Raw genomic sequence first — 16,804 nt, forward strand, 5'->3', positions numbered from 1 at the left:
GCTGTCTCACTTAGCTTCTGATCAGTGTGTTCAGTTTTTAGGAGAAACGAAGAATTTTTCAAAACACAATTCAACCCCCCCTTCTTGTGTTTTTCTCACCTTCAATAATCTCGTTGAAAAGTTTTGTGAGCCACACAATTCCTCTATCGCCAAGACTTTTCCACACTTCGATAGGTATGTTGTCCGGCCCAACTGCCATGCCATTACTCATCCTTTTCAACGCTTTTTTCACCTCGTGCTCTTGATCCCGCAATGGTAAAATCCTCTTTAACAATACATACTTTTAATTTCGACTTAATTAATGATTTGGTCCCTTAAGTTATTTGTTGGTTACATTTTGGTCCCATAAGTTATTAACGTTACAATTTGGTCCCTTAAGTTACTTTTTGGTTTCGTTTTGGTCCCTTAACTATTAAAAGTTTCGTTTTGGTCCCTTAACTTAATTTTTGGTTTCGTTTTGGTCCCTTAACTCTTCCTCCGTCAACCACTTTGGTCCTTTACGTTAGGATGAATGTATTAGCGTTAAGGGACCAATACGAAACCAAAAAATAAGTTAAGAGACCAAAACGAAACCAAAAAAATAAGTTAAGGGACCAAAACGAAACTTTTAATAGTTAAGGGAACAAAACGAAACCAAAAAGTAACTTAAGAGACCAAATTGTAACGTTAATAACTTATGGGACCAAAATGTAACCAACAAATAACTTAAGGGACCAAAAGAGTAATTAAGCCTTTAATTTCTCATATTACCTCGGATTTAAAATAATTTTCCTAAATAGTAAAGGAAATCCATAATAATACAAATATAGCCGTTCAAGTAATTTTAAGAGAACTTACATCCAAAGAATGCCAGGATCCCAGCTGTTAGAAGCCCTCCAAACTGCACAAACAATGATGTGTCAAAAATCAAACTGATGTTTTTCATTTTACAGATAGTTTACTATGATCCGAAGAATCACATTTTTTAGCCTTCCTAACTTTGGAAGAATATAGACCCACTAAACAGATCGGATCAAGATATAGAGAGGCTAGCTTAGTCAACTGAAGCACTAAAAAGCTATATTGGTATGGGGAACAAGAGCAGCAGATAGAATCACTATCGCAAATATATTATGATGACCAAACAAGACTTAGACAAGGTTCTCACAGCTCTCTCCTTCTGAGTTCTAACTATTGACGGACAAGTTTAAATTTTTTACTTTAAACACAACAAGATTTGTGCGGCTAGCAGATATGTTAACAAACATACTATTGACTAGGCATACATCAAAATACTTATTCCAATCTTAGAAAACCAAACAACTAAGCATCCAATGCAATGCATGATCGTGGACTGTATAAAATGTAATGCACAACGAAGGAACCAACAACTTGAAAAAACAGATAAATTGAACAAACCTGTTAAAAAAAGAAAGATAAATTGAACAAACAACAGTTTTTCATGTTGTACATTCCATTGATCGGTAATTAACAATGATTTATTAAGTTACCATTGATAAAAAAAAAAAAAAAAAAAAAAAACACATGATATATACACAACATGGACCGAAGTTTGACATAAAGTTACAATTGAATATAATGCACAAATGGTATAGCAAAACATGTACATACTAACATTAACAACAAGGTGATATCAAACTCTCAACGTAGATCATCCCATGTGTCTCCATATCTAGACTCTTAAAAGTATCATTTATGGAATCGTAAATCACAAACTTCAAATCGGGCACGGTCGTTATAAACTCCAGCAACACTTGGTCATCCTCAGAATTATAAAGTATTTCACCATACAAATAAGAACCATACAAATAAGAAGCATGAGGAATAGTGGCAAATTTAGTCCAAGAGTCTCTAATTCCATATTCCTTCATAAGCCAAATATCTCCTCCACTAAGAAGGCTCAAGCAATCCCTCATAACCCCCAAGATCAAGATATTATCCTTTTTTACCCGTTGTTCTCCATAATCAGGCTGCAAAATCTCTTGATAGGATTCTGTCCCCAAATCAAGAGAAACAATTGAGCACAAAGTTGAATCACTGTTAAATACCAACCAATTAATTGAGCGACTTACAAATATTTCTGGTCGAACTGAGAATTCACCGAAACTTCCAGAAGGAAACTCATCTATCAATCTCCAAGAAGTAGTACCAAAAGTATGAACCTTCACTTGAGTTTGAGTTTTGAAAATACCACTACTATAACATGTATAAATAAAAACAGCAACAACTTTGTAATTATCCGTTATATTATCATAGCCAAAGCCATACTGTTTGAACATAGTTATACCTGGTTCGTAGATTTTCTTCCAAAGGGGGCATATATTTTGTTCCAAAGGCGGCAATATGTTATATTTTCTAACGGAAGGGTTCCACAAAACAGTGATGCTTTCACAGCAAGGCCCCACACTTAAACAAAGGATTCCATCGCAAGAGGCAACTATGTGAATACGATCATCAAAATAGTTTTCACTGTGGAGAGGGAATGTGATGTCTGCGGTGTTGGTGGTGGTGCAACTGGTGAAGATTGTTCGCAGAGGATAAATAGAGAAGTTGGATGGATTGTTCTCTGATTGTTGAATGAGATTATGGTTCATGGTGACGACATGCAGGGAAGGTGTTTCCTGGCAAATTTACGATTGGAAGAAATTAGGGAATTCCAGGGTTTGCAGACGCACTTGAATTTCATGAGGGATTTCACTGGGAGTCTGCATAGAATTTCTGTTATGAGATCGAAGTGAAGAGTTGGTAGCGACGGCGGTGACATTTGAAGAGAATATCTGACAGACGAGAAGGTTAGAACTTGTTAGAAGATGAAAAAGAGAGTAATGTTAGGGTTTTCCACAGTCTCCTTGGCTGCCATTTGTGAGTTTGGGCTGGCGGGCTTCAAATTCATCTCAAAAACATTGAATAAATTACTACTTGCTAACTACGAAAAATCAGAATCTATTTTGCGTTTGTTTACTTTAATAAAAATCACTTTTTTAAAAAAATATTTTTGTTTGTTTGGATACAACTATATAAAAGCGTATTTTTGTTACAAAATTAGTTCAATCTTAATCCATATTTTCTCTCTCCTCTAAAAAGAATCTATTTGTTTCAGCTGCTCCTAACAGCTTGTCATTTGAATCTATTTTTGGATTTTTTTTATATTTAAAAAAACTGTAACAAACGGATGCAATATTCTTAAAAGTGATTATTTTCTTAAAACAAAAAGTAATTTTTTTCTTAAAAAAAACTATAACAAACGGGCTCTGAACTAATTTTGTAACAAAAAATTGCTTTTATATAGGGCCCGTTTGATACTGATTAAAATAAAAGTCATTTTGACATAAAATAATTTAGAGATTATATTTGAGAGTTTTTATGAAAAACCAGAATCTATTTTGTGTTTGTTTACAGTAATAAAAACTCACTTTTTTTAAACAAATAATTTCGTTCGTTTAGATACAACTATGGGCCCGTTTGTTATGGATTAAAATAAAAGTGATTTTGGCATGAAATAATTTAGAGATTATATTTTGGAGATTTTGTGAAAAATCAGAATCTATTTTGCAATAATTTAGAGATTATATTTTGGAGATTTTGTGAAAAATCAGAATCTATTTTGCGTTTGTTTACGGTAATAAAAATCATTTTTTTAAACAAATAATCTTGTTTGTTTGGTTACAACTATATAAAAGGGATTTTTTGTGACAAAATTAGTTCAATCTTTAAAATCATATTTTCTCTCTCCTCTAAAAAAAATCTATTTTTTGACAGCTTCTCATTTAAAGCTGTTTTTAGATTATTTTTAGATTTTGATTTTTTAAAAAATCTTTAACAAACGGATGCAAAACTCCTAAAAGTGATTATTTTTTTTAGAAAATGATTTTTTTTCTTAAAAAAACTATAACAAAAGAGCTCTGAACTAATTTTGTAACAAAAAAATTGTTTATATATAGTTGTATCCAAACAAACTTGGGCCCGTTTTGTTACGGATTAAAATAAAAGTGATTTTGACATAAAATAATTTAGAGATTATATTTTAGAGATTTTGTGAAAAATCAGAATCTATTTTACGTTTGTTTATTGTAATAAAAATCACTTTTTTAAACAAATACTCTAGTTTGTTTGGATACAACTATATAAAAGGGATTTTTTTTGTTACAAAATTAGTTCAATTTTTTAAATCATATTTTCTCTCTCCTCTAAAAAAAATCTATTTTTTGAGAAGTTGTTCTTAACAGCTTCTAATTTGAAGTTGTTTTTAGATTTTTTTTTTTTTAGATTTTGATTTTTTAAAAAATCTATAACAAACGGATGCAGAACTCTTAAAAGTGATTATTTTCTTAAAAAATCTATAACAAACGGGCTCTAAATTATTTTTTTTAAAAAGTGATTTTTATTAAGGTAAATAAACACAAAATAGATTTTGATTTTTCTTAAAATCTCTTAAAAATAATCTCTAAATTATTTTACGTCAAAATCACTTTGATTTTAATCTGTAACTAACGGGCCCTTAAAATACTTATAAATCTATTTACATTTATCTCCCTCTAAATGCATTAGTGGCCACTCGAATTCGGCACTGCTCAAATTCAAGATCTATCTTTTTACCACTAGATCAAGCAACATATTAGCAATTTTTTTTAGGAAAGCAATATTTATAGAATATGTTTTGTCAATAACAAAACTATTAATTACAGAACAATTTGTCTACTAATAGAAAAATTCACAAAACCATTGTTATTTTGAATTTAATTTAGTAACAAAAATCTCAATAAATAAAAGAGAAAAAAAGATCTTATACAGCATTAATCATTAAAAAAAACTCGGTGAAAGTGGGTCATTTAGGTAAAATCAAATTGCCAAAAAAATATCAGAAAAGCTGCAAAAAAAACCATAGTTGAGTACCTCGAGGGACAACCGTTAGATGACACAAAAAAAAAAAAACTTGAGAAGGTGGGTCATCTAGGTAAATAATACTCATAGTAGGTCGGATTTTTAAATTATTTTCGTTTTAGGGTTGGAATAAAAATTTCGCCTAAACAAGGGTGGAATATGTTGAATCATCGGGAGCTAGAGATCTCAAGGCAAGGTATTTTCCTAAATCATCTTTTTTTTATGCAAAGCTACGTTATAATCCTTGTTTTACTTGGCGTAGCATTTATATATCTAGACAAGTGTTAATGAAAGGTTGTAGGTGGAGGATTGATGATTGAAGTAAAATGAGAGTGATGGTGAATCCGTTGCTTAAGAAAAAAGAACACAATCGGGTGCCATCTTCTCAAGAACAAGGTGCGTATGAATATTTGTTAATCAATTGATGTTAGAAAACGAGAAACGATGCGATATTACTAAAATCCCATCAGGGGTGGGTGCATGGTGGGGAAACTCGATCCCTATTAGAGATGGGGATGGAGATCGAAATTCCTACACCGCCACAGTACATGTTCGGGTTTTTTGTGGGGGATACTCGGGAGTTGGTGTGAGAGTGGTAAAACTAGTCTCCGCCCCAATTGGCATATATATCACCAAAATGCGTGTACCTGCAAAAGACATTTTGATATAAAAGTTAGACATTGTGCTAATAGGTAACAAGTGAGTAATTGCAGTGAAAAATATGGTGACCGTACCTAGATGGAAGACCCCCTGTTAATATTATGGCTCCAAAGTGACACATTGATGGTTGTTGCTATCATCATGTTGAATTTGTATAAGATAAGCTAAGTTTTTATGGAAAACTGAATCCAAGATAAACAATATGTCCCATGATGTGGCAAGTACGTCTGTGCTTCTAAAATTATTGGAGATGCATTAGTTTTCTGGGATGATGTTGAGGGTAGATTTCTGCGTTTGGCCATCCGTTGTTCTTAGGTGAGAATCTCAGACAAATTTGTTGTTGGACTTTTGTTATTGGGCAAATCTAATGCCTTTGAAGTGAGCTTCATTATTTGATCATCATTAGGATAATTGGTAGCCTTTTAATTTGATATTACAAGTGTAAAATAAAATAAAAACAATTAATTTTAGATAACATAAATATAAAAAGATAACATTATTAATGTGAGATTTTAAAAAATATAAGAAAGCACTTATACACATTAATTTTCCCACTTTAAAAGTTTTTTTTTTTTAGTTCGGTTCCTAAGAAAAAGAGGCATTGATAATTTGGAGCCCGATTGGGAGGTAACTAAAGTATGGTAAAAAATTGTTTCACTTAAAAATTGAACTCAGATTCTCTTGAACAGTTTGTTCTTTGGTAGAGCATATTGATTCTTCTAAACTATTTGTTTTTATGAGGTAAGTAAAGTCTCGTCAAAAATATGCCAGTGAATTACATCGTTCACATTGATATTTTAAAACATTTAACTTCGGTTTTTTTTAACGAATCATTTAACTTTGATATTTTACCAAATTTACAAATCTCATTAATTTTTTTCTTCCATACGTTCGTTCTATATGAGACCAAATTTACAAATCTCATTAATTTTTTTCTTCCATACGTTCGTTCTATATGAGATACTCCATCCGTCCGAAATATAAGCAAAAATTAGTCAACAAAAGTTAATGTATTTTGTTTGAAATTTGTACCAAATACATCCATTTATGTTGAATTATTTTTGCTTATATTTTGAGACGGAGGGAGTATATATTTTTAATGTGTGTTGGACACATTAAACCTAAATACTTGTAGACCTTTGTTTGTCGAGGCTAACCTTTCCGCAAGAACAACCCATAGTACACTTCTCATTAATTTAAAGGTCCTTTTTATAACTAAACTAAATAAGGCATTGTCAAGTAAATTTGGCCATATCTCTTAGATTAATAATATTAAAAGGGATAAATCAACAAGAGTAAGATGGCTCAAATGTATTGAAAACAAAAATTTTGGCTGAAGAAAACTTGTGTTGAGTTGCTTACACTACTAAAACAAGGTACAGCGCATTTTCAAAAGATGGCCAACCATATCATGGTATTGACTGTTACCAACCACGAATTTATAATTATATGGATAATCTTTGACTATGCATAGTAACAAAGTTTTAAAAATCACACTTGAAATCAAACAAGTTACTTCTAAATTATTGTTGAATTGATTCAATCGATTCAACAACAATTAAATTAGATGACTAATAAATAAATAAAACAATAAAAGTATTATAAAAATTTAAAAGTAAATACAAAAACTAAAAAAAAAAATATATTGAACCAACCATGATTCAATCTTAGTTTAAATATGTTCGTTGAAACTAAAAAAAAAATTGGTTCATTCTTTAGTCATGGTTGACCATATAATATATTCTAATAAGCAAACAATACTAAAGTTAGAAACATAATGTAGAGGTATGTTGGCGCTGTCTACGGTGGGAGACCTTGATAGGTCTCCTACCGGTGAGAGACCTCTTTTTTTTTTTTTTTTGCAAAATGAGTAAGAGCCATTGGATTGGATTAAATCCAATGGTTGATTAAATCCAAATTTACTCTTTTGTCCTTTCCTTTCCTTTTTTCTTTTTCTTTCTTCCTTTGTCCACTCCTCTCCACCAACCGCCGCCGATCGCCACCCTCTCTCCTCATCCTTTCATCATTCCTTTTCCTCCAGTATTGGTCTTGCAGCCAGCCACCGTCGTATACCGCTATTTTAAGATTTGTTGCCCCATCTCTTCTCTGTGTCTTGAAGCATATTTTGTTGGACGATTTTCTCCTTCAATAAATCAATTGTCAACACAATACCATAATAGAAAACAAATCAGTTTTGAAAAGGTTGCAATAACCACAAATCTGTTAAAGGTTGCAATAACCAAGTAGGAGAGCAATAATATATGACCTATAACAGTAGCGATAGTTTGAAACGGCGGCGGCGAGACGATGGTGGAAGGAAGAGGGGAGAGGGCCGTGAAAGGAAGAGGAGAGTGGGGTGGAGGTCAGCAGGGATGGACGGTGGTGGGGTGGATATCGATGACGGTGAAAGGAAGGGAAGAGGAAGAAACGCGGAAGAAAAGACAGAACACATTTTTTATTTAACAAATATTGTTTTTTTTTTATAACCATTAGATTTAATCCAGTGACTCCTATTCATTTTGCAAAAAAAAACAAAAAAAATGAGGTCTCCCACCGGTAGGAGACCTATCAAGGTCTCCCACCGTAGACAGCGCCGAGGTATGTTACTAAAGTTAGAAACATAATGTAGAGGTATGTTTGATTTTTTTTTTTTAAGTAGTCTAGTGGTTAGAATTCACCTTTTTTATGGTGAATAAGTGGGATGTTCTGGGTTCGAACTCCGACCTCTGCATATAACAATGCATGCCCCTGCCAACTGAGTTATGCTCAGGGTGGCAAATGTATGCTTGATTTAAGTATCATTTCCTCAAAAAACATCGTATTTCTCATATTGGAACACACAAAATCCAACAACATCGTTGTACCAAAAAAATAAAATCCAATAACATCATATTCAAGTAATTGTGGATGTGACCCTACTAAAACAATATAAGAGAAAAGTTATTTGACCAAGCTAAAAGTGTTCCAACACAAATATTTTTATACGGTTGTAATCTTTTTAATAATTTTTTCTCTCTTTCATCTAATCAAACTAACACTTATTTTTAACGTATTGTTATATGATTGTCGGTGAGATTTAGTATGGGAAAGGGAAGTTCTTTCCCACCATGGGAAAGTAAATTTTAACCATTAGATAAATGAGTAACATTGATCTTATCATAGTCTCTCTACACTTGATTTTTTTATTTTTGTCACTTTATCTTCAACCTCTACAATTCATCTTCCTCATTGTCCACCACCACCAAACTATGAGATCCATACTGTTCATCTTCAACAACGTGTATCTTCTCATTTTCATTCCAGAATTTGGGATACCTTTTTGTTTTGCTTCCACCTCTTTCTTTTGTTTAACAACGTGTTGCACAATTTTAATTGAATATTGGGGTTTCAAATTGATTCATTTATTTCAACCATTTTCATAACCAAAATCATTTTCACTTTTCTTTCTATCTTTCAACGTGTTCCTAATGATAAAATAAAATAAAAAAATCAGATCCAATTACCATTCATGGTGATATGATTAAACATGAAGGAAAACAAAAAACCCAAAATATGTCAAAAAAATCAAAGATGAAGATATACAAATTTTTAAAAACTAACCGTGATAACAAATAATCTTCTTAAAAAAAAATCGATTAATTCGTGAAGGAAAAAAAAAACCAATTGAAATAGATTCAGTGAAAGAGAAGCCCAAAATGTGTTAATGGAAGAGTTTCATGGCTTTGATTTGTGTGTTGCTTGAATTGAATGTTAATTTTTTCTTGTGATTCATGGATTAATTAAAGCTTTGTCTGGGTTGTTTCATGGTTGAAGATAGAAAAAAAATTAAAAAATATAGTGTGGAGAGACCATGATAAGATCAATGTTTCTCATTTATCTAATGGTTAAAATTTATTTTCCCATGGTGGGAAAGAACTTTCCTTTCCCATACTAAATCTCACCATGATTGTCCTATATGTTATCAATGTTTTTGTCGTTACTTGAAATATAATATAAAAGCTAGAAAACTATATAAATATATGTTTTTTTAATCTATAGACGAAATGAGTCAGACAAGTTTCATATGAAACGAACACATACAACTACGAGGTGCTAGACCTTACCAATTATGAACATACAATGTTGATGTTGAATTTTGAAAAAAATAATAATTTCTCCTAACTTTTTAGATTTTGTAAAATGTATAAAAAAAGCAAAAAGATGGTTGGTTAAGTGGTATGTTGAGTATGAATGAATGAGAAGTTTGGTATGGTAGTAGTTGGTTGGATTTAGACATCATCAACAAAACAGCCACATGCAACAAAAAAAACTATAAATACTCCGAACTTAACTCCATTTCTCTTGCGCCACATTCTCTCTTTCATTCATCACAAAAGAATTGGTCTCACTCTCTCTCAAAAATAAAGGGTATGATTCAGAGACTCTCACTCTCATTCATTCATTTTTTCACTTTTCTTGTATATATTCTTGTTTTTCTTCTTCCTTATTCTTATATCTCCCTCTCTCTCTTTTCTTCTTCTTACTAACTAAACTATATAACATTTTTCTCTTCTTTATTCTTTATTATCATTACTGGTAATTATTATTGTTATTATCTTAATGCTTACTTGCTTAATTTAGATCTGTTTTTGTTCTAATTTGTTGTTGTTATTAAAATAAAAATTCAATGATCATGTGTAATACCGTTTTAAATCGTGGTCGCGGTAATTGTTGCTGTCGCGGTTAGGTTATAGTTGCCGAGGCATTGAAAACTTAGATGTCGCGGCCTCTATCGCATTCATAGATCTTTATTTAAAACATTCATTGTGCTCGTGTGATTTACGTCAACACAAAACACTTTTGGTTGAAGGTGTATACTAACATGACACAGACACATGTGGATACATTCAATCATTTTGATTTTTGTCAAATTATTGTTAGTGTCTGTGTTTGTGTGTGTTAGTGTTTCATAGGATGTAAAATTTTCAAAGGATATTTTCAAATAACACATTGTAGTAATAGTGTATGTGAGGTGTATAATTTCTGATATAGGAATATAACACGTGATTTGAAACTATAGAGGACTGAGATTTTTCTTTTCAATTTTTAACTGATCTGGCAGAAAATGGCATCACATATTGTTGGATATCCTCGCATGGGCCCCAAGAGAGAGCTCAAGTTCGCCCTCGAGTCATTCTGGGATAAGAAGAGCAGCGCCGAGGATTTGGAGAAGGTGGCTGCTGACCTCAGGGCATCTATCTGGAAACAGATGTCCAGTGCCGGGATCAAGTATATCCCTAGCAACACTTTCGCATACTATGATCAGGTGCTCAATACCACAGCCATGGTCGGTGCAGTTCCACCAAGATACGGATGGACCGGCGGTGAGATTGGATTCGATACCTACTTCTCCATGGCCAGAGGTAACGCTTCTGTGCCAGCAATGGAGATGACCAAGTGGTTCGACACCAACTAGTAAGTGATGATGGCTCATGTTTTTGTTGTATTGGTTGATAATTGTTACTAATGATGCTATGGTTATTATGATCTAACTACGAAACTTGTGTGTTTATGTGCATTGATCAGCCACTACATTGTCCCCGAATTGGGACCTGATGTGAAATTTACTTATGCTTCTCACAAGGCAGTGAATGAATACAAGGAAGCCAAGGCGGTAAGCATTTAAAGTCATTTGTGTACATTTCATTTTTCAGGACTCTGATGTTGGTTTTTGTGTGGGATGATTTCATGTGTTTATATATCTCTACATTGTCCCTGATTATTAAATTTTTCTCTCAGCTTGGAGTCGATACAATTCCAGTCCTCGTTGGGCCAGTATCATACTTGTTGCTCTCCAAGCCTGCTAACGGTGTTGATCCATCCTTTGATCTTCTTACTCTCCTCCCAAAAGTCATTACAGTATACAAGTAAGAAGCACTTATACGATAAACACTTAATTAAGTTTTTTATATATGTTACTTTCCTAACTCGCTTATTATTATTAATTCAGGGAAGTTGTGGCTGATCTTAAGGCAGCCGGGGCTTCATGGATTCAATTTGATGAACCAACACTTGTCTTAGACCTTGAATCACCCAAGTTGAACGCATTTACTGCAGCATACTCAGATCTTGCTTCCTCTTTATCTGGTTTAAATGTTCTTGTTGAGACCTACTTTGCCGACATTCCTGCTGAGGCATACAAGATCCTCACAGGTCTTGCTGGTGTCACAGCATTCGGATTTGATTTAGTCCGTGGAGCTAAGACTGTTGATTTGATTAAGGGTGGATTTCCTAGTGGAAAATACTTGTTCGCTGGAGTAGTTGATGGAAGGAACATTTGGGCTAATGATCTTACTTCTTCTCTGACTACATTAAACGGGCTGGAAGGCATTGTCGGCAAAGGTATTTCGTCAAAGATGCATTTCATGAATATTTTGTTAGAAAAAACTTATAAGCACTTAATTAAACTGTTTATTCAAACAGTCATAATAATGTCACTTGATATATCTACTTTACAAAAATGTACGCAGATAAACTCGTTGTGTCAACATCTTGCTCACTTCTCCACACTGCTGTTGATCTTGTTAACGAGACCAAGCTGGATAATGAGATTAAATCATGGCTAGCTTTTGCTGCCCAAAAAGTCGTTGAAGTAAATGCATTGGCCAAGGCATTGGCTGGCCAAAAGGATGAGGTAATCAACCTTCTTATACATCAAACAAAACTTGATAACAAAATTTTATCTTAGTTATTATGGGAAAATTTAAACATCCACAATAAAATACTTTTATCCATCTTCCAAATTATTTATAACAGTAGCTTTTTGTGGTTTCATTTGCAGGCCTTCTTCTCTTCTAACGCTGCAGCTCTCGCTTCAAGAAAGTCCTCTCCAAGAGTGACTAACGAGGCTGTTCAGAAGGCTGTGAGTGTTCAACTGCTCATTTCTCGAGTCAGAATTGCGGAAAAAATAAATCATTATCATGTTATTTATGACATATTTTCTTTCCCTCGTAGGCTGCTGCATTGAAGGGTTCTGACCATCGTCGTGCCACAAATGTCAGCGCTAGACTGGATGCACAACAAAAGAAGCTCAACCTTCCTGTCCTTCCAACCACGACCATTGGATCCTTCCCTCAGACCCCTGAATTGAGGAGGGTGCGACGTGAATACAAGGCTACCAAGTAAGATATGCTGCGGGGAGCTGATAACTTGGCTTTCTTGACCATTTTTTCATTCTTTTATTGACTATAATCTTGTTTCTTTTACAGGATCTCAGAGGAAGAGTATGTTAAGTCAATGAAAGAGGAAATCCGTCAAGTCGTTGAGCTCCAAGAAAAGCTTGATATCGATGTCCTTGTACACGGAGAGCCTGAGGTTAGTTCTCATATTCATTTACGGACTAAATATTCATGTCCTTGTCCAATTTCCTGTGCCTCATTCAGATGTCGTCGATTACCGATTGTACTTCCAACTAATTGTTTTCACTTTTCATTGCAGAGAAATGATATGGTTGAGTACTTTGGTGAGCAGTTATCAGGCTTTGCCTTCACTGTTAATGGATGGGTGCAATCTTATGGATCTCGCTGTGTGAAGCCACCAATCATCTATGGTGATGTGAGCCGTCCTAAGGCAATGACCGTCTTCTGGTCATCTATGGCTCAGAGCATGACCAAACGCCCAATGAAGGGAATGCTTACTGGCCCTGTCACCATTCTCAATTGGTCCTTTGTTCGTAATGACCAACCTAGGTATAAATTCTACGACTCATCTTAATGTGGTCGGCAAAAGACTATAAATAAATGATGTTTACTTTATTGTTATTTCTAACATGGTATTCAACTTTTTTACAGATCCGAGACTTGCTATCAGATTGCTTTGGCTATCAAGGATGAAGTAGAAGACCTTGAAAAAGCCGGTATTACTGTTATCCAAATTGATGAGGCTGCTTTGAGAGAAGGGTTGCCATTGAGGAAATCTGAACAAGCTCACTACTTGGACTGGGCTGTCCATTCTTTCAGGATCACCAATGTTGGTGTGCAGGATACTACTCAGGTACTTCTAAATTACAAATACGAAGCACCGACACTTCAGATCATTGGCATCTTCGATGTGAGACACGCGTCAATGTCTGACACCGACACACATGAAGTTGCGTTCAATTACTTTCGTTCTTTTTATATTATTACCCGTCAGCGTCGTGTCTGGTGTCCGTGTCCAAGCTTTGTAATACAAAACATTATCGGATTTTTTTTTCCCTTCTTATGTATGATGAAGTTAAATTCATACGATGAACTTATAAAATGTTACATCTATAGTTAATTAACTTACATATCTTGGATTATTAACAATTGACAGATCCACACCCACATGTGCTACTCTCACTTCAATGATATCATCCACTCAATCATTGACATGGATGCTGATGTGATCACCATCGAGAATTCTCGTTCTGATGAAAAGCTCCTAAGGGTGTTCCGTGATGGAGTTAAGTATGGCGCTGGAATTGGCCCCGGAGTTTATGACATTCACTCCCCAAGAATACCACCCACTGAAGAAATTGCTGAGAGGATCAACAAGATGCTTGCAGTGCTTGAGAAAAACGTTTTGTGGGTCAATCCCGATTGTGGTCTCAAAACTCGCAAGTACACCGAGGTGAACCCAGCCCTCACTGCCATGGTTGAGGCCACAAAACGCATCCGCAACCAGCTTGCAAGTGGAAAGTAAGTGGTAGTAATTAAGAGAGTAGAATCCAAGTAATCACACAATGGTTCTGCTTGGTTCACTGAGAATGCAAATTTTTCGTTTTTCGGCTTTGTTTCAATAACTGTGTTGAATATCTAGGTGTTTAGTATGCTATTTTGAGCAAGGGATCTTTCCCTACAACACATCTTTTTTTGTTTTTGTTTTCCAAAACATTTTGTATTTTTCTCTGGCATTGCCTCTATTATATAATGCAATTGATGTTGAGTTTATGTATCATGTAGTTTCGCAATGCAATAATGCAAAATTGTTTAATGCAATATTTACTCCAAAAGATGAGAGGAACTTTAATAATTCCATACAGCTGACGATAATCATAATCTCCTTAGTCTCTGATTCACTAGCATGTTTCACCATGTCTGACAATATTGATGAGTTTTTGATCCTAAAGCTCTTTTTTGTGTCCCTTCTATCAAAATTATTCATTTATGGTCACATAGTCGTCTACAATCGCACATCTACAATTTTATTAGCCGTGGACAGTCGCACGAGACGGAAATCCCCTCATCATATGGAAGGAACCAACAATTAAACTTATTCATTAAAGATTAATATCTTAGTTCCTTATTGTATTTTTATGCAGAATATCTTACCTTGCCTCAATAAATTTGTGTCATCTTTTTCAATAATTTTTTTTTTGGGGAGTGTATTTTTGTTGGGAGGGGGTGGATGGTCTAATTGGGCCACAAAAAATATCTCTAACCTTGAGCCTTCAGCACTGGAGGTTGAAAATGAACAAGTAAAGAGGATATTAGATTTGCTAGTAGCCAAGATCACAAAAGGGTATGAGATAAAGGGATGACAATGTGTACCCTTGTCATAGGGCATAGTGTATATCCCCATACTTGCATTTGTAACAAACGTGGGCAACAAAATTAGTGTCTGCCTCAGTACCTTTTGGACACTTAAGTGCATGTATCTTTGTCCATTATCCACACTTTAACAACAAAAACACAATAAATAACAAAAAAAAAAAAAGCATCAGAATATAATTCAAATATGATGCAAAATCTTTTAAATCAACTTGTAAAATATTACAAATCATAGTATTTAGCCAACTAAAAGGCATCCAAAGAATAAAAAACAAGTTCATATTACAATACATATCAAAACTTTAAGATTAATTAAATAATATTAGTGTTAAATAAATTAAAATTTTATATTTATATATGTACAGCTGCGGGGAGGGCTTGCGGTTAATTATTCGAACATGGGCTCAAACCCATTATTGCTGGTATTTACCGGAAGTTATACCCCACACCCCTACATTTATACCTTGATCCCAACATTTGACACAAAGTACCAAATTTACCCTTTTATATAAAATAAAACTCAATCACTCTTTCACCCCTACCTTTTTCTGGAAAACGCTCTCAACAAACAGTGTGGAACCCCTTCTTTGTCAAAAACAATTCAATTTGATTTTCTTTTACAGACATTGATTCTTGCAACCGGAATATTATTGTTATCGGAATCGTTTCTTCATATGGTTGTGTTTGTTCTCTTAATTATTTACCGAAATCATTTATTGAGGTTTTATGGGTTTGCCAATGTTTTCTATGTTATTGTTACATAATCATAGTTTCTCCACATTTTTTATTGAAGCTAGCAATCAACGTAGACAACAAGTTAAATAAAAACTATGTGAAATTCCATAACAGAATAATAAGCCAAATTCCAAAGGATTTGAAGAATAAAACAAACCATAATTTTAATTTCAAAATTAAAATCTACAAATCAAATTGAGAAATATAAGTGAATAGAAAGGAGACACTCTCAGATCCAAGATCCAATCAAAGGAACAAAATAAGTTAAAATCATAGATATATTGGAGGCAGAGACGGAAGAAGATTTTTAGATGGAAAAGGATGCACGTTTTTATCACTCATCGTATCTTGTTCAGAGACAAGTGAAAAAAGATGGGGTGGATTTTAGTTTGTATAAGAGGACAAAATAGGAATTTTGAAACAAATGTATGGGTAAAGGTATAAATGTAAGGGTGTGGGGTAAAACTTCCGTATTTACCCTGTCCACTGTGTGTAATTTTTGCGGGTACCTTGTGGGCTTAGGTCCAACATCAACTTAATGGTAACTCAAAATTTGTGAATCCGACGAAGAGGGATCGATTGATGAAATGGAAGCACATATGCTAAATCAATAGCACTTTGGTACTTGAAGTTCCAGAGGTCCAATTAGACCATATTCAGGGTGATTCATTAGGGACTATGAGGGAAACACCGTGCTCGACTATGAAGGTGTAGGGTTATCCAAATCTTTGAAGGTGTAGGATAATATCCAAATCTTTGAATAGCTTGAGGGATTAGCTTTCATCCTTTTGTATTTATAATAAGAATATGTACAAAGTAAATCCCAAGATCATAGGGAGTAAATGTGGCCTAATTACATAAGAGATATCTGCAAGGAAATAAAGATAATATAGGAGATAATATCTCAGTCAATGATACTATATATTACGCATATCTCAACAATTACAAAATTGAGGTGGAATGATAATTCAATATAG

The 16,804-nt window shown here is 33.9% G+C and overlaps 2 protein-coding genes and 1 long non-coding RNA gene across 4 annotated transcripts; 1 reads left to right on the top strand and 2 right to left on the bottom strand.

Annotated features, from left to right (window-relative positions):
* Window positions 1–1,616: 1,616 nt before the first annotated feature.
* LOC146913648 (F-box/kelch-repeat protein At3g23880-like) lies at window positions 1,617–2,594 on the bottom strand. The gene has a single exon (XM_085720965.1). The coding sequence runs from the start codon at window positions 2,592–2,594 to the stop codon at window positions 1,617–1,619; it is 978 nt and encodes a 325-aa protein (XP_085577091.1).
* A 4,639-nt stretch (window positions 2,595–7,233) lies between these two features.
* Window positions 7,234–8,100, bottom strand: LOC146913649 (uncharacterized). The gene is made up of 2 exons (XR_015016403.1): window positions 7,808–8,100; window positions 7,234–7,684 (listed from the first exon to the last, which is right to left on the bottom strand). It is a non-coding gene; the product is annotated as an uncharacterized LOC146913649 (long non-coding RNA).
* Window positions 8,101–9,884: 1,784 nt separating this feature from the next.
* On the top strand, window positions 9,885–14,540 carry LOC146913650 (5-methyltetrahydropteroyltriglutamate--homocysteine methyltransferase 1-like). Of its 2 annotated transcripts, none has more exons than XM_085716884.1 (12): window positions 9,885–10,116; window positions 10,643–10,995; window positions 11,107–11,194; window positions 11,320–11,447; window positions 11,531–11,922; window positions 12,051–12,214; window positions 12,362–12,442; window positions 12,535–12,701; window positions 12,789–12,894; window positions 13,018–13,268; window positions 13,371–13,572; window positions 13,876–14,540. In XM_085716884.1, the coding sequence occupies exons 2-12, from the start codon at window positions 10,646–10,648 to the stop codon at window positions 14,242–14,244; spliced, it is 2,298 nt and encodes a 765-aa protein (XP_085573010.1). In that variant the 5' UTR covers window positions 9,885–10,116; window positions 10,643–10,645; the 3' UTR covers window positions 14,245–14,540. The 2 variants fall into 2 exon arrangements, with proteins under 2 accessions (XP_085573010.1, XP_085573009.1); XM_085716883.1 differs by having other exon boundaries at window positions 9,885–9,948.
* The last annotated feature ends 2,264 nt before the right edge of the window (window positions 14,541–16,804 follow it).

The sequence above is a fragment of the Medicago sativa genome, chromosome 6 (genome assembly GCF_051527215.1).
Source record: "Medicago sativa cultivar Bolivia chromosome 6, Bolivia_mono, whole genome shotgun sequence".
Classification (NCBI taxonomy): domain Eukaryota; kingdom Viridiplantae; phylum Streptophyta; class Magnoliopsida; order Fabales; family Fabaceae; genus Medicago; species Medicago sativa.